The 22,608-nt window shown below is 37.2% G+C and overlaps 1 protein-coding gene across 3 annotated transcripts in view; it reads right to left on the minus strand.

Annotated features, from left to right (window-relative positions):
• LOC127638720 (myosin-binding protein C, slow-type-like) overlaps window positions 1–22,608 on the minus strand; it is a 48,972-nt gene that overhangs the window by 6,243 nt on the left and 20,121 nt on the right. For all 3 annotated transcript variants that reach the window (XM_052120372.1, XM_052120373.1, XM_052120371.1), the window contains 19 exons: window positions 20,986–21,149; window positions 16,642–16,774; window positions 14,960–15,084; window positions 14,045–14,150; window positions 13,774–13,940; window positions 13,476–13,641; window positions 13,138–13,244; window positions 12,485–12,621; window positions 11,129–11,288; window positions 10,936–11,040; window positions 10,454–10,642; window positions 7,409–7,543; window positions 7,146–7,313; window positions 6,243–6,331; window positions 5,962–6,154; window positions 5,633–5,772; window positions 5,243–5,402; window positions 2,416–2,552; window positions 922–1,108 (listed from right to left, as the gene is read on the minus strand). In XM_052120372.1, coding sequence (XP_051976332.1) covers window positions 922–1,108; window positions 2,416–2,552; window positions 5,243–5,402; window positions 5,633–5,772; window positions 5,962–6,154; window positions 6,243–6,331; window positions 7,146–7,313; window positions 7,409–7,543; window positions 10,454–10,642; window positions 10,936–11,040; window positions 11,129–11,288; window positions 12,485–12,621; window positions 13,138–13,244; window positions 13,476–13,641; window positions 13,774–13,940; window positions 14,045–14,150; window positions 14,960–15,084; window positions 16,642–16,774; window positions 20,986–21,149 — 2,768 coding nt within the window. The remainder of the gene's footprint in view (window positions 1–921; window positions 1,109–2,415; window positions 2,553–5,242; window positions 5,403–5,632; window positions 5,773–5,961; window positions 6,155–6,242; window positions 6,332–7,145; window positions 7,314–7,408; window positions 7,544–10,453; window positions 10,643–10,935; window positions 11,041–11,128; window positions 11,289–12,484; window positions 12,622–13,137; window positions 13,245–13,475; window positions 13,642–13,773; window positions 13,941–14,044; window positions 14,151–14,959; window positions 15,085–16,641; window positions 16,775–20,985; window positions 21,150–22,608) is intronic.

Below are 22,608 nucleotides of genomic sequence, written 5' to 3' on the forward strand. Positions count from 1 at the left end.
CCTCTGCTCTTGGGTCTCTTTCTCTCCTTGTGACACATTTAATACCATTGAGGCTTGATTAAAACAGCGCATATAAACATATTGAGTGGTGAGACTACAGCATGCAGCAACTCCAATGTGTATTCAGACAGGAGACAAAAATGTATTTGAAAATAAAAAGTATTATAATAATGGTCAAAAAGTTATAGAATTAAAGACATTAGAGCCTGAAAGACTTGCCCCAGTAACACATTGTAATAACTTTCATTAATAATTAATTAAAAAACATTGTATAATGGTTAACAGATGACGTACATTTAAATGTGAATGTATAGGGAAATATATAAATCAAATGTTTCAAATGTTTGTTAATGCTATTAATGCATGTTTTTATGGCAATTCAGATCTTTATACTCTATAAATACAGTTCTTAATGCTGGTGTAATAAAACAGACCCCCTGGTCGGATATACATACATACTAGCCTTTAGTTATTATATACACCTGAAGAGAATATGAAAACACAACACTAAGCTAAAACAAGATGTACAGTATAAACAAGGTACAGCTGTTCCTTAACAGACATCTCAAATATAGAGTAACTATTAAATCCGAGGGAATTAGTTCAGACTTTAGCAAAGCATTTGCTTTGCATTCACTTGACTTGGTTGGTTAGGTGAAAAAAGTAGTGTGTGTTTTGGAAGCACATAATGGGCCTTTTTCTGACTTCAGGAATCAAACAGGGCCTCTAGGCCTGATTGCAGCTCTCCCTATTTCATAAATATTGTACCCAACAGTGATATTGCACTGTTTTAATCCCAGTTGCGTGTAATTTGTCCTACTGAAGCTGTTTATTACTGTACGAGGCATATGTGAGGTGCGTTCCAAAGATGCTGAATCTATGTGTTAGGATACAGATAATAATTCTAATACATAGACCAACCTTTGACTTCTAGTTTGCAGTCCACCTGAGCCTCTCCGAGGTCATTGACTGCCTTGCAGGTGTACACACCTCCATCAAACGGGTTGGGCTTGCGGATCTCAAGCGTACACACGCCCTGGTAGCTAAACATGCGGTAACGTGGGTCATCTATAATGGTCATCTTGTTTTTCATCCAGATCACCTTAGGCTGAGTAGAGTAATTGAGAGTAAATGAACCACCAGAAATAAAGTAACAACTCAGGAAAACACAGTAATCAACAGATTTTTGGTTAAAAGTAAAAAATATTACTTGGAGTTATATACAGTATACATACAGTTCTATGCAAAACTCTTAGACACATTAGATGTTTCACAAACACATTTGTCTTAAGATTTAGTTATTTTATATCTTCTGCCTTATTGTGTCTATATAGGAAATACAAAGATCCCAGAGTCAGTCTGGGAATTATATAAAGAGACAAAAGTAATTGAGACAGCCTAAATACATAGATCTGTGGCAAGTCCTCTGAGATGCTTGGAACAACCTATCTGCCAACAATCTTAAAGACCTGTCATATATTTATTTATATGTTTATTTTTTTATTAGTGTGTGTTTGCCTTTCAAGTTAAAGGAAAGTTTTGAGGCAAGAGAGCGGGATTGGCACATGATTCAGGCAGGGCCGTTACAAGGGTCAGAAAATAACTTTTGATTTTCAGGGACATTTTATACCTTTAAAGGTCAATTTATTTCTAACAAAAAATATACAGTTTGCCATAGTTTTATTTCAGTTACTTACAGTACAGTAAATATAACTAATCAAGTAACATAAATTCTCAATATGAATAACTAGATTAAGAATTTATTACGTCTTACCCAATTCAATCAATATCAACTTGTACATACAGTACATGTATAAGTATGCCTAAAAAAGACAAAGTCGTAATTTCTGACCCTAGCCAGTAATTTCTGATCTTTGGGGGACATTTTGATCTTTAGGTTGGGCGAGTGCTTGTCTCTTTTTTCAGACCCATGTTGAGGGGGCACCCTTGATGGTTTCGCCATCCAAACGGAACTATGGGATAAAAGGAAATTCTAGGGGAGCAATGCTCCCCTTAGACCCGACCATGTGCTTAGGCCTGATTCAAAACCCTGTCCCTGTGAGCAAAACTGCTATAACATGTTAAAAGCATGTGCAATGTCCATCGTGACATGGCTCCGCCAAGGATTAAGCTTTTGACAGTAAGAGAATGTGATCCAGAGTTTGTGTCTGTGTGTGCACGTGGCCAAAGATTATAACTAGCAGGTGCTGTTAAGCCCACTGGTGTATTCACAGGTCAGGCCACAAAGAACTAACTACAGGTGTAAAGCCATGAGCACATGGTGGGTGCCCAGCAGAATCAAAGACTTTCTCAGAACTTGAAAGAGAACCACAATACGAGGTAGTATGAATTACTTTAATGAATACATGCTGATCATTACAGATCCCTGGCAAGTAGAGTCTGTGATTCACTTACCCTAGGGTTGGCACGCACGCTGCAGTTAAGGGTGGCATTGTACCCAGCGATGGCAAAGGTGTTGATTAGTGGATGAGTGAAACTGGGTGGCTCAGTGAAGTCACGGTCATTGTATTCAGGGTTCTTCAGCTGCAAGCCTGATCGAGAGTGAGAGGAAGAGGAGGAGGAATAGTGAGAGGGGAAGGGGTAGGGAGAGAGGGACTGTGCATGATACAAGCCGAAAGATGTATCATGTGGGAATTTCCCTTATGTGATGATGAGGAAGAGACAACATTTTTCATCAGCATTGGTGAAGCGTGACTCATACCGAAGAGGCCGTATTACGGAAACATTCCAGAATCCTATCTTATCTGATGAGTAACCATGGTGATAACAGGATGTCAAATTTGAATTCTGTAATACGGCCCCTGTTAAAGATATAATCTGCAATTGTGAAAACACTGTCACCACATTAATTTGTTGCTTAGGCAAATCCTGGTGTTTGTAGCATATAGACAGAGTACTGTAAATGCAAACGTAGAAGAGAGAGTCATTAAACTTTAGTCTTAAGCTGCTTAAACTACCCCAAATTGCAAATAACACATTTAACATTATAGTTAAGCCATTGAAGCACCTTTTATACAAAATTCTAAACAGGTGTTTCATTAGAGTTGGGGCTAAAATCTGAGGATAAGTAGCCCTGTGTCCCAATTCATATATTATCTGTATTATGCGTTATTGGAATTAGTGCATCCCAAATCATACGCTGAAAATAATATATCAAAGTTTTCATATATTTCAGGTGGTTTATTTGGAAGTCTGCATTTGTGCATGCTTTTTTAGATATATTTTAACTTTTCTATATTGGATACGTCCATTACATGATTATCAGGGTCATTTTTTACATTTATGGAGTAGGGCTGCACAATTAACCGAAATGAAATCGAAACCGCGATATGACCTTTTGCGATTATTAAATGGCAAAGGCTGCGATTTAATTAAATAAATAGTCTGCTCCCTTCAAAGTTTATTTGCATTGCTCAGTCCAATCTATGTTAAATTAGCTCATTATTATAGTGTTTTCGGAGCGGTTCTGTGCTCCACAACTCGTAACAGAAGTGATCAGAGTTCGGCTCCGTTTGCTTACATGCGCTAAACGCTTTATTTACACTAAATTGGCTTGTCATGCGTGAAGCGTTTAATATTATCTGCTGTAGCAGCATCTCGGTCTCCGCAAGGAACAGTTATCATAATAATATCGCAGAATACAAGATGGGGTATAATACAAACATCTTTATTACATGATTGATGAGCAAACAGCATTTACAGTAACACCTGTAGAGTCCACAAACATGCGCTCTTCATTCTCCTGTCATTTGTTTACCTCACGAGAGCGTGTCGCCCTTATTACACTCCCCGCGGAAACAAGTAAAAGCGGAACTAATATTACCAACATCCAACAAAATGAAAAGGAAGGAACATACATATAATAAATCTATATAAAATATTTTGTTACTGTAATATAATGCATTTCTAAATTAAATATAATAAAATAATGAATACAAATTATTAATTGAAATGGTGACAAACTAACAAAATTTCTACTTTAAATTTAATTACACCAATGCGTTATCAGCTCAACTTCAGTTTGACATTAAGCCTCATTCTTTAGGACCATCTTATATAGAGTAAAGAATAGTTTGTATAAGCCTACTAGTTTTTAAGGCCTAGAATAAAGAGTAACATTTATATTTTAAAATTATATTTAGTTTATACTGAATTATTCAATCAACCAACATTATTTTTGACAGCAAAAACTAGGCAACAATTATGGTTTTACCAACTGGATGGTAACATTTGGATATGAAGAAGACTTTGTTTCACTGTTTATATATTTATTTGTTTGTGGTATTTTTTTAGATGGAAATTTGTTATTCAATTGAAATGGATAAATCTTAAAAATAGGCTAAAATATTTTTTTTAATATGTGTATATATATATATATAAACTAGAAATATTGTTACGGGCCATTTTTTTGCCCCCACATTTTGAATTTTAGGGATTATTTGTTCAGCTTTGGTGGAATTTGTTCAACAAAAGACGGCATGCTGGCATGTTGGTGGCACCTTTGATTTAGCTCCCCCCTATTGCACCTATGACTAGAACAGTCCTTGCCTCTGAGATGTACATCATAAATTAATGCTTGAAAGTAAATCTGTTAAAAGGTGCACTCAGTAAGTTTTTTTCACATTGTCTTGGACTTACACTGACACATAGGGGCATGGATGCAGCATCACTCAATAGATTGTAGAAAATCATGTTCACAGTTAAACATGATTATTTTAATCCATTAGTGAAAGTGTGAAATTAAGTGAGTATTATTTGGCTGGTCATATGATTCTAACATGTCAGCCTCAAAGAGGGGACCCTCTTCAAGAAACAACTTTTATAAGGTTACTGACATAACTGGAATCTTCATCTCATGTAAGTGCTCATGATTGTATTTTATTAAACAACCCTTTGAAACTCCAATTGAATTTAACTGGATAGTTCACAAAAATACAAATTCTATTATCATTTACTCACCCTCACTTACACAGTATGACTTTCTACGCAGAATGAGAGACTCAGTCCCCATTCATTTTCATTGTATGGGGGAAAAAAATAAAACAATAGTGAAAGTGAATAGTGAACTTCTCTTTTTGTGTTCCACTGAGGAAAGTCATATGTATTTGGAACAGTATGAAGGTAAATGATGACAATTAAATGTTTTTGGTGAACTATCCCTTCAAGCCATCAGTTAATTTATAAAGTAAATTAAAAGCAGTGGAGCAGAGCTGAACCTTACCTTCCTTCACAATGAGAGCGCTTTCTTTAGTGGCAGTTGCACTTTCACTCAAGCCCACCATGTTCTCTGAGTAGATCCTGAAGAAATACTCATTACCCACCACCAGATCTGAGATTGTGATACATGTGCGATGGTAATGCTCCACACATGTGTACCATTCCTGTGCCACACACACACACACATATGCTTGTCAGTAAATCTTTTTGCATTCTTTGCTTCAGAAATTAAAGATTATTAATTGTGTATTTTATCATATATACTACATATAACAAATTGCTAATGCTAATATATTAAATATGTTCAATGAAAGCTAATTGTATTTCTGATTCCAATGTTAGATATTAAAATTAGTGTAGTACGGCGAAGAGAAAACTTAGATGATCTTCAGACCATAGTCTTTTTGTCAGCTTTCTGGATGGTGTAGCCTGTTATGGGTGCATTGCCATTGTCCTTCGGTGCGCTCCAGTCCAGTGCTACATTTGTGCCCCAGATCTCTTCAATCTTTACAGCCTGTGGTGGGCCTGGAAGGTCTGGTGCAAATTACACCAGAGAAAGTGCTCAGAACTGCTGCCACATAAACATCAACAAACTAGAACAAAATTATTTGACTTTGATATGTCATCAGAATAATATTAAAATGTGACTATAGGTCTTGATGATTGGTAACTGGTACATTACTGTTATTATTTTTTTTAAAAATTGTATATATGTGAACTAACCGACTATCTGTATGTCCAACATGGCTGTGTCGACGTGATTCTCCACCTCTATGGTCAGCTCGTATTTCCCAGAATGCTTTCGTTCTGCCTTGCGGATGAAGATGATGCTGTCGCATTCTGAGTTGCGAATGCTGACGGTTTGGTCGATTGGTTGACCCTCTTTCAACCAAGTGACCTTTGGCCTCGGCTTTCCCTAGAAAGAACAATTTTTGAGTTTTTGAGTTGTGATTAACAGTGGAATGTAATATATTTGGGGTTGTTATCATGATCTTTGGGCTCACCATAAATGGCACAACAAGGTTTACGACTTCACCGACTTTTCGAATGTATGTCTGCTTTAAATGTCGAGGTATGCGAATCTTAGGGGGCTCTGTGAAACACAAATAAGAGCATTTCTACAACTAAAACTTCCCTTTTAGAACCAAACACCTAACAGAATTCCTCTGAATTAATCTATATAATCAGATATGTGTTCATTAGTAATGCAAAGTTTGAATTCATTCATTACTTAAAGGCGTGTTTCCAAAAACCCCATGAAATCATTTTACGGGCACAGTTTTCTTTCCTCTGTTGACATATTCCTATTGAAAGTTTGGACACAACATACAATTCCTAAGGGCTTTTCCCTTTTCTTTTAAATAGCTAATTGGTTTCAGTTATGTCACAGTCATGAACCATGATTTTCTACTTGGAAGTGAGTTGCAGATGGTATTATTGGGAGGGGCATTATCTTGCAGAGAGCATTTAAATGGACAAATATTTGTCTAGTGCAAGAGAAGACATTAGTATTTTTGGTCCGCTTTCCTAGAAAAGTTCAAATGTGTGTCCTGCTAAAGGTTAGTTTTGTCAACTTGAAGGACTATACTCAGGGCCGCATTTAGGTACTCCAGTGCTTAAAGTCTTGCTGGGCCCATCGGCGAAGTGGCAGAAATTGTTATTCTATGACCATGTACTACAAGGACACATTTCACTGTTGAGCACCGTCTCTGTGTTTACTTCAGCATCCTCCCACTAAGCACGTTTGCATATGTGCCCTCCCGCCAACGTCGGATGGTGGATGCCGCGACTGGCCCTAAACTAGCATATGGACGGTGTCAAAACTTAGACATAGACTAAAAACCACAAAACACTTTTGATTTCATGGGGTCTTTAATAGCAGAATTAAAGTGGCAGGTGGATCTCACCTATAACTTCTTTCACCAGTATAGAGTGCTGTGTAGTACGGGGCGGACTGGCCCCAGCAGCATTTATGGCCTTAACACGTACTAAGATCTTCGCCTCTGGTGGCAGACCAGTTATGGTGTACTTTGTTTTTTCAGTCAGCTCTTTATTAGACAATATCCACTCGTCAGCTGTGAAACGCCAGCAGATTTATGGCTCCATAAAATCTGTACATAGCTTGAATACATATATATTTTTATAATAAATATACAGTATATAGTCTTACTTCCTTCTATGCAGTATTCAACTTGGTATCCATCAAGTCCTGCTGCTCCAATGGTGTCTGGAGGCCTCCACTTCATGGTTACTGTATTATCTGTGACATCATCCACCACCAGCATTGTGGGTTCACTGGTCACAGCTATTGAGAATGGATGAATCTTGCAATTAGAGTGGCTACAGTTAAATTTTTTTTTGCATATGATAATTATTGCAAACGGTGTGGTGGCTCAGTGGGTAGCACTGTCGCCTCACAGCAAGACGGTCCCTGGTTCAAGTCCTGGCTCAACTCCTGGCCTTTCTGTGTGGAGTTTGCATGTTCTCCCTGTGTTTGTATGGGTTTCCTCTGGGTACCCTGATTTCCCCACAGTCAGATTACAGTAAGTTAATTGGAGACTCTAAATTGCTCAAGATGGACTGGCTACCTGTCTAGGGTGTTTCGCTGCCTTCAGCCTGAGACAGCTGTAATAGGCTCCAGCACTACCTGTAACCCTACACAGGACAAGCTGCTATAGAAAATGGATGGATATATATATACTGTATATATATATATATAGAGAGAGAGAGAGAGAGAGAGAGAGAGAGAGACAGATACTGTATATACAGGGTTGGGAGGGTTACTTTTGAAATGTATTCCACTACAGATTACAAAATACATGCTGTAAAATGTTATTTGTAACATATTATGTTAGATTACTCAAGGTCAGTAACATATTCTAAATACTTTGGATTTCTTCTTCAGCACTGGTAGATTTTTCACTTGTTTTGACTATAAAAACTCTCCCAGTACAGTAAGACAAAATATACATGTTAAAAATACATTCTCTGAAAAACCTAAATATCTTATGCAGTGTTGTTTCTAATACAAGATCATTCAAACTGATCTTGTTTTAAGGATTTTTAGATATTTTTACAGTAAAATAATACAAAAAATAAATTATGATCCAACATGAATTTTCTTGATCATAAAATATGATCATGTCTGGTAACATTTGGTTGAAAAAAATAGCATATTAGCTTAGCGTAAAGCTGACAATTTACACAAGGTTTATTTCTATTTCTTCTGCTCCAAACTTACTTCAAATGTACTTCTCTGTCTGCTCGTATGAATGTAACACATCATCAGAAAGTGTTTCACCGCTGTTCAAATGCACTTTAGATCGCATCATTTATATGTATAAATGTTTTCCATCTGAAAGGACTAAATATTAAATGAAACAAATGACAATAAAATTCTAATTAATCTCTTCAGTAATCAAATACTTTTTGATTGTAACTGTACTCTGATTACCAATGATTTCAATTGTAACTATAGTGAAATACAGTTACTTATATTTTGTATTTTAAATATGCAATCTTGTTACATGTATTCTGTTACTCCCCAACCATGTATATATATATTTAATAATTATTATTATCAATTAATTCATTATTATAAATTAAGTTAAACCTTTGAAATGATGGACACACACACACACACACACACACACACAGTGTACGTGAGAGAGTACACTCCTTTATCTATCTGGTATGTCATGAATTTTAAGAGCTCTTATAAGAGTATACTCTTATATTCTAGCTCTATGTTACTCTACGTGTCTATGCTGTGACTAAGGCAGAGAGTCTACCTGATCACATAACACTCTAATCCCCAGATGATCTGGAAGCCATTATGAGGACATACTCAGTATCTCCTAAATTTCAGGCCTGTCCTCTGGAGGTCACAGTGCGAATGTTTCGAATACCGATGTGTGCCCAGCAACACCTGTTGCCTACATGCCCGAAATGGAATATGTCTTTATCTTGCTTAATGGGATATGCTTAAATTATCAAACTGCGTGTTATGTTACATTATGGAGACAACGCTTGTGATATAACTGATTCAAAGACACACAAAATCCTATTGACTCTTCTCTTGAGCCCTTGTGGTAAATACTGATCAGCCACAACATTAAATTCACTGACAGGTGAAAAACATTTATTATCTCGTTACAGTGGCACCTGTCAATGGGTGGGATATATTAGGCAGCAAGTAAACAGTCAGTTCTTCAATTTCATGTGTTGGAAGCAGGAAAAATGGGCAAGCGTAAGGATCTGAGCGATTTTGACAAGGGCCAAATTGTGATGGCTAGAAGACTGGGTCAGAGCATCTCCAAAACAGCAGGTCTTATGGGGTGTTCCCGGTATGCAGTGGTTAGTACCTACCAAAAGTGGTCCAAGGAAGAACAACCGGTGAACCAGCGACAGGGCCATGGGTACCCAAGGCTCATTGATGCACGTGGGGAGTGAAAGCCAGCCTGTCTGTTCCGATCCCACAGAAAAGCAACTGTTGCCCAATTTGCTGAAAAACTTAATGCTGGCCATGATTGAAAGGTGTCAGAACACACAGTGCATTGCAGCATGCGTATGGGGCTGCGTAGCCACAGACCAGTCAGAGTGCCCATGCTGACCACTGTCCACAGCCGAATGTGCCTACAAAGGCCACGTGAGCATCAGAACTGGACCATGGAGCAATGGAAGAAGGTGGCCTGCTCTGATAAATCATGTTTTCTTTTAGAACATGTGGACGGCTGGGTGCATGTGCATTTTTACTTGTGGAAGAGAGTTCACTAAGTGAAGAAAGCAGGCTGGTGGAGGCAGTGTGATGCTCTGGGCAATGTTCTGCTGGGAAACCTTGGGTTCTGGCATTCATGTGGATGTTACTTTGACACGTACCACCTACCTAAAGATTGTTGGAGACCACATACACCCCTTCATAGCAACGGAATTCCCTGATGGCAGTGGCCTCTTTCAGCAGGATAATGCTCCCTGCCACACTGCAAAAATTGTTCAGGAATGGTTTGAGGAACATGAAAAAGAGTTGAAGGTGTTGTCTTGGCCTCCAAATTCAATCCAATTGTACATCTATGGGTTGGACCAAAATGTCTTGTGGAGTCTATGCGTTGACGGGTCAGAGCTGTTTTGGCGGCATGAGGGGGACCTACACGATATTAGGTGTAGGTGGTTTTAATGTTGTGGCTGATTGGTGTAAATGAGCTGTCTGTATACTCACCCAGGGGAATGAAAGGTTTGGAGGGTTCACTGGGTTTGGAGACGCCGATGGCGTTAACAGCGAAGATTCGCACCTCATATGGAACACCTTCAATCATCTTTTTGGGCTCAAATGTGGTCTCTTTGCAAAGGTCAAAGTTCAGCCTCATCCATCGAGAGCTCTGTTTTTTCTTTCGCTCAATGAAGTATCCTGAGAAATATCAACAAATATATACTGATGCATTGCTTTACAGTATATGCTAAATGTATTATACATGTGTAACCCAACGGATGAACTTGAAAGTCAGTAAATGTTTTAAATATAAAACTATTTTAAATATAAAGCCTTACACTAATTTTTGGCTAAAAGTAATTTGATTACAGTAACTAAATGCAAAGAGATTAAAGTGAAATTTAAAAACCTTTTTCTACATACAGTATCATTTGAATAAACTTCAAAATTCACACATAAGTTGCATTTTTATGAACAGGTAGTTGATTTACCAATAATAGGGGAACCACCGTCGTAGCGCGGGGGATCCCATGTCATAGTGCACCAGTCTCCACCCACGTTAGGAACTAGAGGAGCTTCGGCGGGATCTGGGATGTCTACGTAAAATAAATTATGATAAGATTTACAATTTCACCTCACAAACTAACAATACAGAGTATGATCTCTCATGAGAGGGTGTCTTACCTACAACTTTGACTTTAATACTGGCTGTGTCCTCTCCAGCCTCATTCTGAAGGACGATCTTATAGTTGCCACTGTCTTCTCTTTCTGTGACATCAATGGTGAGGCAGGTATGGTCTGCAAAGTTCTCGGCCCGAACTCGACTGCCTGTATCAAGGATGACCTAAAACAACCCATAAGCTTGATTTAGTCCAGGTATAATTATTTTGATGTTTGCATATTTGTATCTGAATATACAACAAGTAACTGAAGACCAATCTCACTGCTGTGATGCTAAGGTGTTCTGGTTTTATTGACAGAATGTTGTTATGCTGATTCAAAGGTGTTTGTGTCATTGTTTGCCTGTTGCTGCATGGTTAGAGTGTTCTGGGTGGTTGCTAGGCAGTTACTAGGGTATATTGGGTGGTTGCTAGGTGGTTACATACTGTCAAAAAAGCCCACCCACAAGTCTCTAAGATATTGTGGAATATTGAACACTTGTCCTCACAAAAAGCCACATGGTTTCATGTATCATTTGTGTTAAAGTAATGCTGGACGAGATAAAAGGAATAGTTCACCCAAAAATGAAAATGATATTATCGTTTACTCACCATTATCCCATCCCATATGTGTATGGCTTTCTTCTGCAGATTTTTGCAGAAGATTTTTAGTTTAATATTTTAGCTCTGTTGGTCCTTACAATGAAGGTGAATGGTGATCAGACATTTGTAGCTCCAAAAATCACATAGTGGAAACATAAAAGTAATCCATATGACAGTGTTTAAATCCATATCTTCAGAAGTGATATAATAATTGTGGGTGAGAAACAGAACAATATTTAAGTAATTTTTACTCCCAATCTCCACTTCAACTTTCACTTTCAGATGTGTATGTGAAACTAAACAGGCACCATATGTGACTTTCATATGTAAAAGTGAAAGTGGAGATTTAGGGCAAGAAATCTCACCCACAGCTATAATATTGCTTCTGAAGATATGTATTTAACCACTGGAGTTTCATGGATTACTTCTATGTTTTCTTTATGTGATGATTTTTGGAGCTACAAAGGTCTGATTACCATTCAGTTTCATTGTAAGGACCAACAGAGCTGAGATATTCTTTTGAAAATCTTTGTTTGTGTCATAAACATCTCTGATGGCATAAGGGTGAGATAATGATGAGATCATTTTTATTTTTGAGTGAACTATCCCTTTAATACTTAGGGTTAGTGGTTTGAACCCAAATTATGGCTAGTGATGCTTGCCATAGTGAACACCACTATACAATAGTTTAACTGCAATTAGGAGCAAAAATCTGTTGACTTATTTTGACTGCTTCATCACTTCCTCTATTATTTTTCTGCTCTTTCTCTTCACTCACCCTTTCTCCCTTCATCCACACCACTCTGGGTGCTGGTTCTCCACTGACGGGGATCTCCAAACGGAGTTTGTTTCCAGCTACGATGGTCACAGTGTTGTCCTGGACATTAAGTGCCTCTAAATGCACCCTGGGAGGATCTGCAGAGTTGACCAAAATGCCATTTCTTTAGTGCTTGAAAGAGTTAACTATCATTAATAAAAAGTACAGGACTTGGTGGATCACCTTTTACATTGTTCTGTAAAATTGTTGCATATACAGAAGTACCATATTAATGAATTTACATATTTTGTCATGTTATGCATAATATAGTTACACTGCAAAGCCATTAAAATAATCTTTATTAATGTACAGAGTCATATATTAAAAGTACATTACATTTTAATTTCATATTTTAATGTGGTTGGTTCAATAAAACATTTCATTTTATAGCATCCTAATTTTAGCATATGTTGAGTTTAACTTGATGTAGCGTTCTTGTTTAATGCATATATTCATTTTTTTCACAAAACTAATTTGAGATCAAGCAATAATTACCCCCTTGTTGAAGACCCCTGGTATGTTGGCATCAAAGCTTTATGTTGCTTTTGAGGGACTGTTAACACTATTAAAGGTTGGCCCCTGTAATGTAGAAGAGGAAAACTGATTTCTTGTACCTATAATGTGCACTTTGGCACTCAGTGTCTGGGAGTATCCCTCTGGAACAAAGGTGTAGTCACCAGCATCATGAATGGTTGAGCACTCAACGCCAAGGCTGTGATTCCTGTGTAAATCAAAAATAAAACATAAAGGAAAAGGTGAAAAGTGTATGATGGTGCTTAGTGCATAAAGTTCAAGCTGGTATAGAGAGATTGTGGCTGTGAAATGTTTCTAAAATGTTTATGCAATAAGACCTTGAGCTGGTGTGATTGTGATTTATTGTTGTTTAATATTGGCTGAACAGGCGTGAAATACAAGAGGGTGTTTTGGTGGTAGGCCGGCTGAATAGGCTTACTTGGCTTTGTGCAAAATGTTGATGCGGTCATTAGGCTGGATCAGCTGGCCGTTCCTGTACCAACAGCCTGGGATATTCCCAGGGTAAATGTCACAGGCCAACTTGAGCGGCTGGCCCAACAACACCGTCATGTTTTGTAGATCCTGCAGAATCTTCAGAGGCTTCACTGAATCGCCAGACAGTAAGAGACAACATTACAGGAGGGAAAACAAGAGAAAAGGGCCGAAAATATATAAACAAGGGAGCTGGGGAAAAAAAACTATAAAAGGGAGCTTTCCAAAAATAAATATTGGCATACAGTCAACTTGAACGTGCGCTTCAGAGGTGCCCCCAGAGGCCATAAGGGAGTATGTGCCGGTGTCATCTTTCGAAGCATCCTCAATGATCAGCCAGTGCTTGGTTCCCTCAGATTTAACACGGTACCGTGATCGCACACCTGTGGGGACCTCCACCCCGTTCTTCATCCTGTATCAGACAAACAACAAAAAGACAAGGTCAAATGTTTCTTACTGGTTTGGTGAGGGCTGTAGTGAAGTATTTAGCTAAAATACCCCAAAACTCCCACATACCATTTGACCTTCGCCCCTTCCTCTGACACCTCACACTCCAGTTCAATCCTCTCATTCACTGTAGTTTTCACTGGCTCCAGCTTCTTCACTATGTTCACAGGCAGTTCTGCAGATGGCCCAGAGAGAGAGAGAGCATGATTACATCATTAAAAACGGACTGCTACAAAACATACTAATAATTGTTGGACTGCTAATAATTGTTTTACTTTCTTATATTTACATGTTGTACATTCATCGTTATTTAAGAACAAGTGAACACTTGGATGTGAGAGGAGAACTGATACCAAATTTCTGCAGAGCTGCAGAGCAGATATTCTGGGTTCAGCACAAGTTAAACTCATTCGACAGTATATGTGGTATTATGTTAATTACTACAGAAATCGATTTACCCTCCTTTTCTTTAAAAAAAGCAAAAATCTGGGTTACAGTGCAGCACTGGAAGTGACTGGGCCCAATCCGTAAACTTTAACATACTCACTATTTCAAAATGATAGTCACAAGATGTAAACAATATGTGTTAACATGATTTTAGTGTGATAAAAAGCTCAGTTGGTAGAGCGGGTCGGCTGCCAATTGCAGGGTTGGCGGTTCAATTCCTGGCCCACACGACTCCACGATTTCTTCTTTTTTAAAGAAAAGAGGGATGAGTAAAAATGTGTATTTTTTTGTAGTAATCAACATTATGCCCCAAATGCTGTCGATTGAGCTTGTATTGAACTTGTAGGAAATTCAGCTTTAATTAATCACTAAATGGGATACATTTCATCTCTCAAAAATGAAAATTCTGTCATCAATGCTGACTCTCATATTGCTCCGAACCTGTGTTAATTTTTTCTACTGTAAATGATGACGGAATTTTCATTTTCAGGTGAACTATCTCTTTAAGCAGGGATGGGCCTGTTAGGGTGGACATACCTTTGACAAACAGTTCAGTGGTGCATTTCTCATCTCCAGCTGCGACTGAATATGCAGCATCATCATTGATCTGACAGTTGTTAATGACCATTATCCTCTGAGTGCCTTTGTGTTCAAAGATATACCTACACAGTGAATTCAGTAGTTAATAACATTTAAGATCCCAGAGGTAGATCCAAAGTACTGAAGTGATGCATGACTTATTATATAATAACACATAATGTATATAGATAGAACTAGTGGAAAAATCTTCAGGTTTGGGGTAAAGAGGAAAATGCTTTTTTCAGAAGTGAAGGATGGCATGCCTTTTGTTTGACTATTAGGTACTTTAAACTATTAAAAAGTTTAAATTGACAAGAGAAAATAGAATTCAAATACAAAGGGGGGAAAAAAGAGAAATATTTTACTCTTAGACGTTTAATTGTAACATGTAAATCCCCATAGAAAACATAAAACCATCGAACATTTCCAATAGACTACAAATCCCAGCATGTATAAATCTGAATCCAAACAAACATCAGTGTTACAGGTTTTTTACAGGAGGACAGAGGTCACTTGTTTGGTTCAGATATACAGACTTACAGTCTTGATGGTAGGCTCACTTACTTCTTATTACTGTATAGTTAACAGAGGAGCCAGAACAGAGCCGGAGCACAGGATGGAGAAGGTGGAAGTGGAAGTTATGGCAGAGAGGTGGAATCACCATTGCATAACATATAGAACAGATAGATAGACATCATGTCTAGATCAAACAAGGGCTGAAAGAGCTGTTAGTGTTATAGTTGCTGAGAGAGAGAGAGAGAGAGAGAGAGAGAGAGAGAGAGAGAGAGAGCATTCACATAAACATCATAAGCAACCAGAAAACTGCACTGACCACCCAAATGGCTTTAATTTAGTTGCTCTGAACAGTCATGAGAGATGGTGTAAGAAGCTACCTTAAGTGTGACAGACCTTAAGCAAATATTAGTTCTGCAACATTTTGTCCCACAATTATTATCTTAATGAACAGCAGCAATACAAATTTACATATATAATACATTAGATCAATATTGCACAAATATTTGACACTGTATGGCTATTTTCCCGCTATTGAAAATAATTCCAAAATAGTTATCTTCTGGTTAACCAAAGCAAGATCAGCCGTTCTGTTTTGTCATGGCCCACAGACTGACACAAAAAGTGATGTGTTCCATTGCTGTTATACTAAATATCCGCAATCTTGAAACACTGCTTTGGCCAATCAGATTAAAGGAGCACAATTTGCACAACATTTCTAAAAAGAACATGCTGCTGATCATAAGAGATGTGCGTTCACAGAGAAAGCTGTCAAAGTTTTATTAAAGTCCTCTGAGGGCAGTGGTGCTGTTTTCCTGTCGGTAAATACAAAGAGCCATTATTGTCATTGTGCACTACATTTAAAAATGTAGCTCAAGAGCTTCACATTGGCCTTCAAACACATAACGTCCTTCAAACATTTCTGGAATTCACATACGGCACAGAATAATGTTTAAAGAACGTTACATGTTTGTCGGGCATGAAATGATGATGGTTCACTTGTTTTGTGTAGCATTGCTGGCAACAGAATAACATATGGGGTAAATAAGAGGTGATTAATCAGATTTGTGCAGGTTAATGTGTCTGAATGTAGTTCTGAAAAATAGCAAGAACAAGAATTGACATACTTTGGGGTAGGACGGATCTCTTGTCCATTCTTGTACCATTTTAACTCCACAGTTGGGTCAGCAACTTCCACCATTAACCGAATCTTCCCACCTTTGTCCGCCTGATATGCAGGTTCCAATCTCTTAGCAAATGCTGCAGAGTAAAGTTAATGCAGATGAATAGCTGTGATTCAAACTAATCAAATTACGACTGAACCCAGTACAATTAGCTTTTGTATGAATTCGCCACCTTGTAGTTTTGTGAACAATTCTCATTGAACTAAGATGGTCTGAAATTTGCTTATGTTATGGATTTTTTTTTTTTAAACATTTACTGATTCTTCAGATAAGAGACAAAACATGTTTAAAATCTGAGTTTTTATTTTTTTATACTAAATACATTTGAAATGGATACATTAGTAGACAAAGGTCTCAGCTAACTAACCATGTACGATAACAGGTTTTTATTCAAATGCTTATTTTCTGAAAATTTACATTAATTTACTTCATAACTTACATCTTACAGTAATTTGAGTCAACTCCGTCAGACACACTAAAAGCATGCCATTTTCATTTGATCCATCCAACAAGAGTGTAAAGTCTTTCTTTATCTAACAATGGTGTCCAGTAATGGAATTAAGTGATAAAATACATTGTATAATTTGTTTCTGTTTTCACACTATTCTCAAATTTCAGACGGATTTGGCAAAATTGAATACTTTTCCATCTTATTATATTCTGGGTTCAATACAAGTTGAGCTCAGTCGACAGCATTTGTGGCATAATATTGATTACCACAAAAATTCATTTTGATTTGTCTCTCCTTTTCTTTTAAAATAGCTTAATTCTGGGTTCCAGTGAGGCACTTACAATGGAAAAAAGGGGCCAAGGTTTTCTGTGTTAAGTTATAGCCAACTTTACAACTTCATTATCATGACAATGTGATATCAACAAACACTAAAAACCTCAAATTACTGTTAAAATGAAAATTTTAACCACTTTTAGCTCAACTAATACATGAGTTTTGACAGAAGAATTAATGTAATTGCTTTCAAAAATTGGACCCATTCACTTACATAGTAAGTCCATCACTGCAACCTCGATGTTTCCTTTTTTTAAAGAAAATGTGGGATGAGTCTAAATAATTTGTTGTAATAATCAACATTATGTCACAAATGCTGTCGATTGAGCTTAACTTGTATTGAACTGAGAATACTCCTGTTGTACACTGGAGACATTTACTTTTTTCCACAGTTGAAGCTGCCAAATGAAGTTGAAAAATGCCAAAATGTATCCCACAATTTTGTAGCTTGCTAGACTGCTAGCCTGCTTATCATTGCTAATTCTTATACGTTCATCGATTTATCCTTTGCCATTTTACCACATGCTTAATTTTTTCCACCTTTGACTGTTTTAACTGCATGTATTTTACCGTGCGCCCCTGTTTCTCTCTTTTTTCTTTTCTTTTTTCCGCTTGTCTAAATCTCACGTCTCGACTGCATGCATTTGTTTTCTCCTCTGTGTTTTACATGGATTATTGCATCAATCACAAACATCTGCTGATCAGGAACCACATCGAACCACATCGATCTCAAACCCTCGCCACTCAAGAACAACCATAACAATAACAAGAGCAAAATTGCAGTAAGTCATGACATCTGCTCATGTTATTTCTTCCTGCATTGCATGCCACATGTTTACTATAGTGTGGCATGGGCGGGGGCGGTGTGGTCGTATGTCGGTTTGCGGGAGAGAGCGAGAGCGGTAAGGATCTCTAACACCTGTGTCTTGTTGTAGTGATACAGAGAAAGACATTTAAGGGACGCCAAAGTGTTAAGAGGGAGAGAGAGAGTGGATCCAGAAAGCTCCACAGACTGAGTGTGCTATTGTTTGGTTTTGTTTATGTTCAATGTATATACGAGAGAGAAAGTAAAAGTCCTTATCTCAAACCTGCTTCACTGTCTCCTGACTCCTCCATTGCTCAACAAACCTGTTTACATATAGCTTCTTCCGACAGCAATGAGGGATTCACATGTGATAAATGTAAGGATTTAGTCAGGTTGATGGAGAAGGTTAATGAGAGACACGCATCGGAACGCTAGTTGAGGTCTGTGAGAAGGAGAAGCCGGTAGATACAGTTTCGGGTTTGGTAGTACAGCGAGCAACACACACTCAGTGATGCACCCACTGAGAATCATTTTGAAAGAGCCCTGGTTATAGCAGATTCTATTTTTTAAGGAACGTGGAAATGACCACTATTGTTAAATGCATCTCTGGGGCTCGGGCATCTGACATAATTTACAAGTGCTGGCTAATGCTAAACTTAGATTTTCTGAAATTGTTATTCATGTCTGCACTAAAGATGTCTGGCTTCACAAGTTGGAAATCAATAAAGATAATGTAAAAGAGGTGTGTGAACTTGCAAAAACTATGTCAGACACTGTAATATGCTCTGGCCACCTCCCTGCTCATCATGTTGACAAGGTTTATAGCAGATTAGTGTCACTGATCAGCTGGATGTCTGAGTGGTGTCCAGAGAATAGCATAGGATTTATAAACAATTGTATTGGAAGAGTCTGTGGGGTAGACCTGACCTGCTAAAGAGAGACGGACTCATCCCTCCAGAGAAGGTGCCGCTCTCCTCTCTAGTAATTTGGCTCATAGTCTTAATAATGATATTATTTGACTAACTGGGGCCCAGGTCAGGAAGCAGACAAACTGGTTAATCCGAATGTCTGTTCGCTGCCTTGAGAATCACACAGGTCACATAAACACATAGAGACTGTATCACCTAAATATCATATAGGGACTGTGTCTGTTCCCTGAACTACCAAACATAAATCCCTCCCTAAATCATTTAGAATTATTTTTATTAAGGTCAAACTTGAAAAAATAAATAATAATAATTAAGACAAATAACTAGTATTGGCATTATATTCATGATGTTTAGACAGAGGGAATTTGGCCCCCACAGTGAGTCTGGTTTCTCCCAAGGATATTTTTCTCCATTAACCAACATCTTATGGAGTTTTGTGTTCCTTGACACAGTTGCCTTCGGGGTTCTAAATACAATTATTATTTAACTATTTAATCATATATTTTAATACCCATTTTGCAATTAACACAATGATGACTCTAAGACTTTATAGAAACTTAAACATTGTTTGTTTAAAATATATAAAAAAAATATCAAACTTACCAGACCACATGTCCTACTGTGTCATCCACCATGAGCAGGAAGTGAGAAAGGACTACTCAGAGTTATAGTGTCACCATGACATTGTCTGATGTATTCAGGATTATAAAACAGTTGATGCCAAGTGTGGACACAAATTTGATAGACAGTTTTTATGGAAAATATAATTTTAAGTTTACTTTATGTTTAGTTTGATATCTTACAGATTCCAACTTTCCATTGATATTTATATTTATTAATTTGTTGCATTTTAAACACTTTGTTTGGCAGATAAACTTTGTGACTTCTTTCTGAGGACAAGTTAAGTTACATGTGCTTCCAAGAATAAAGCGTGCATTTTAAATAATCATAAAGATTTAAGAAAAAAAAATATGAGCAATAAATTCCCTGAGTATACACATTTCAATTAGATGGAAATGTCTTGATTTTTAACATAAAAATGACTTTTGTATTCAAGACAGGCTTTGTCCCTTATCTCAAGAATCAGTGAATTACAAAAAGCCAGTATATCTGAATTTAACAGAATGAATCCAGAAATGAACGTTCTGTCATTATTTACTCACCAAAATGGGTTAAGATCTCAATTCGGTATGCTGTTATTTTTCCCATGGAACACAAAAGTAGAAACTTTTTGTAGAATCATTACTCTTGTAATACACTGACATTCCAAAGTGACCAGGGTCTGTCAAGCTCCAAAAACGACAAAAAGCACCATTAAAGCTGTCCATACAACTCGTGTGAAACATTCCAAGTCTTCTATACCCATTAAAATGCTTGAAGAACAGATCGAAATTGTAGTTGTTATTTATTGATATTCATCACCTCTGCCAGATTCGAGACAGATTTCTGTCTGTTCCTTCCACAAAGCTATTGTACTTTCAGAAGACTTAGAATATAACATACATGGTGCTTTTTTGGGTGGGTTTCTTGTTGTTTTTGGAGATCGGCAGTCACTGGTTACTATGAACAGTCATTGTATGTGTAAAGAGTGTTATAATATTTCAAATTAAAATTTTCTATGTTCCACTTAAGAAAATAACTACTTACTGGCTTAAAATGACATGAATAATAAATAATGGCAGAATTGTCATTTTTGGGCATATTATTTCTTTAAATTATGGTATAATTTTGTGCAAAAATAACACATCTAATTAAGTTTTAATAAGTACCTTCACTCTTCTTCTCTTCCTTTTTGGATTTCTTGAGTCTTTTCAGGAGGCCTCTGAGATCTGTGATGCCATATGTAAAAGCAATCTTCTCATATTCATCGGGTCGAGCGGTTTTCAAAATCTCCCACACGTCAACATCGGGAGATTCTTCTTGCTTGTGCTCCCTGACACCACAGAGCAGTAACACAGTGTGAGGTCAGAGGTCATCGCTAGGGCTCTCGCAACATGTAGTGAGGAACCAGATTGCTATCTAGGGATGTTCACTGCTTAAATAAGAAGGTGTTGATAGCCTGAGGGCTTCTGCCATTTATTTTCTTTCTCTCTAATTCCTCAAGACATGTCACACAAAGAGATGGGCTGCCTGTGTCCAAATTTTATGATACAGGGTGGGTTGGATCGCATGATCATGGAATGCACGCACTGCTTTTATGACAGAATGGATAGTTGGGGAAAAATTGTTATACATTTATTTATATTATAAATAAAAAAAGTCTCTCTTGGTAGTGAGGAGCTACTACATTTCAGTTTAGCTTTATGATTGGAAAGGATATGGTCAGTGACAAAGGAAATCATTATTTTGAGGTTATCATGTGGGTGTAACACATGATCAGGGTTTATAATGAATGTACAACATAAAATAAACTATTTTCTAATAAACAATCCCTAATAAACAAATAGTATTCTCACACTGTTCTACATTTTAAACTGTACCCATCTCTTTGGTATTTGTCTTAGTTGTCTTATCTAATATCAATTAGTGAAATAGTTAGATGAGGTTTTTCCATTAGTTAGAGGTCAGGGGTTATTAAGAGTTAATAATATTGTTATAACACGATTGTTACACACGATTGTTACACATCATCACCTTTTGTCATTCAGCCCCTTTCTTGCACAGACATTTTCCTGAATGTCCGGATGCTCGGATATAGAAAGAGCAACAGTATTATTTTTTCTTGTTTTTTAACGTGTGCTTCAAGTCTGTAGTTGTTCAGGCAAGTATTAAGAACACAGTTGTGGTTCTTGTTTTCTTGAATTTAATCAGAACAAGTACACGTAAACAAAAGTAGCGATAACACTATTTCACAGCTTCATGTAGAAGTGGTCCTCCAACTGCTCCTAAATGAGTGGAAAATGGTGCAGTTTCCATCATTTTGAGCATTGCTGAAACTTGAATGAATGCTGTTTTTAAATAAAGTGTTACCAGTCTACAGTAGGCCAACACTCTTGCTTTTACAGCTCATATTCAGTTCATGCTTGAATACTACAGGATTATAATACTTACCACTGGTAAGGTCTAATGGTTTAATTACCTACGGTACTAACCTGCTGTTTCTGAATGTGTGGGGAAGAAAAAGAGACAAGCCAAAATAATTTCCCAAATGTTTGGTCTGTTATGCAGGGGTTTACCTTTATACTATATATGTAAGTAATTAACTCTAAAGCAAAAAAGAGACAAAAAAAAAAAGAACCAAAACTCAAAAATAAGGATGGTGTAAAAGATTTCTTTCTGATAACTATTTAGATTTTGGTATGTCATTTGATATGTTGGCAACAGTATAAATTGACGTGTTTATAATTAAATCTTTATATGTTTTCCACATCATATACTGTAAAAATGAGTAG

The sequence above is a fragment of the Xyrauchen texanus genome, chromosome 47 (assembly GCF_025860055.1).
Source record: "Xyrauchen texanus isolate HMW12.3.18 chromosome 47, RBS_HiC_50CHRs, whole genome shotgun sequence".
Lineage (NCBI taxonomy): Eukaryota > Metazoa > Chordata > Actinopteri > Cypriniformes > Catostomidae > Xyrauchen > Xyrauchen texanus.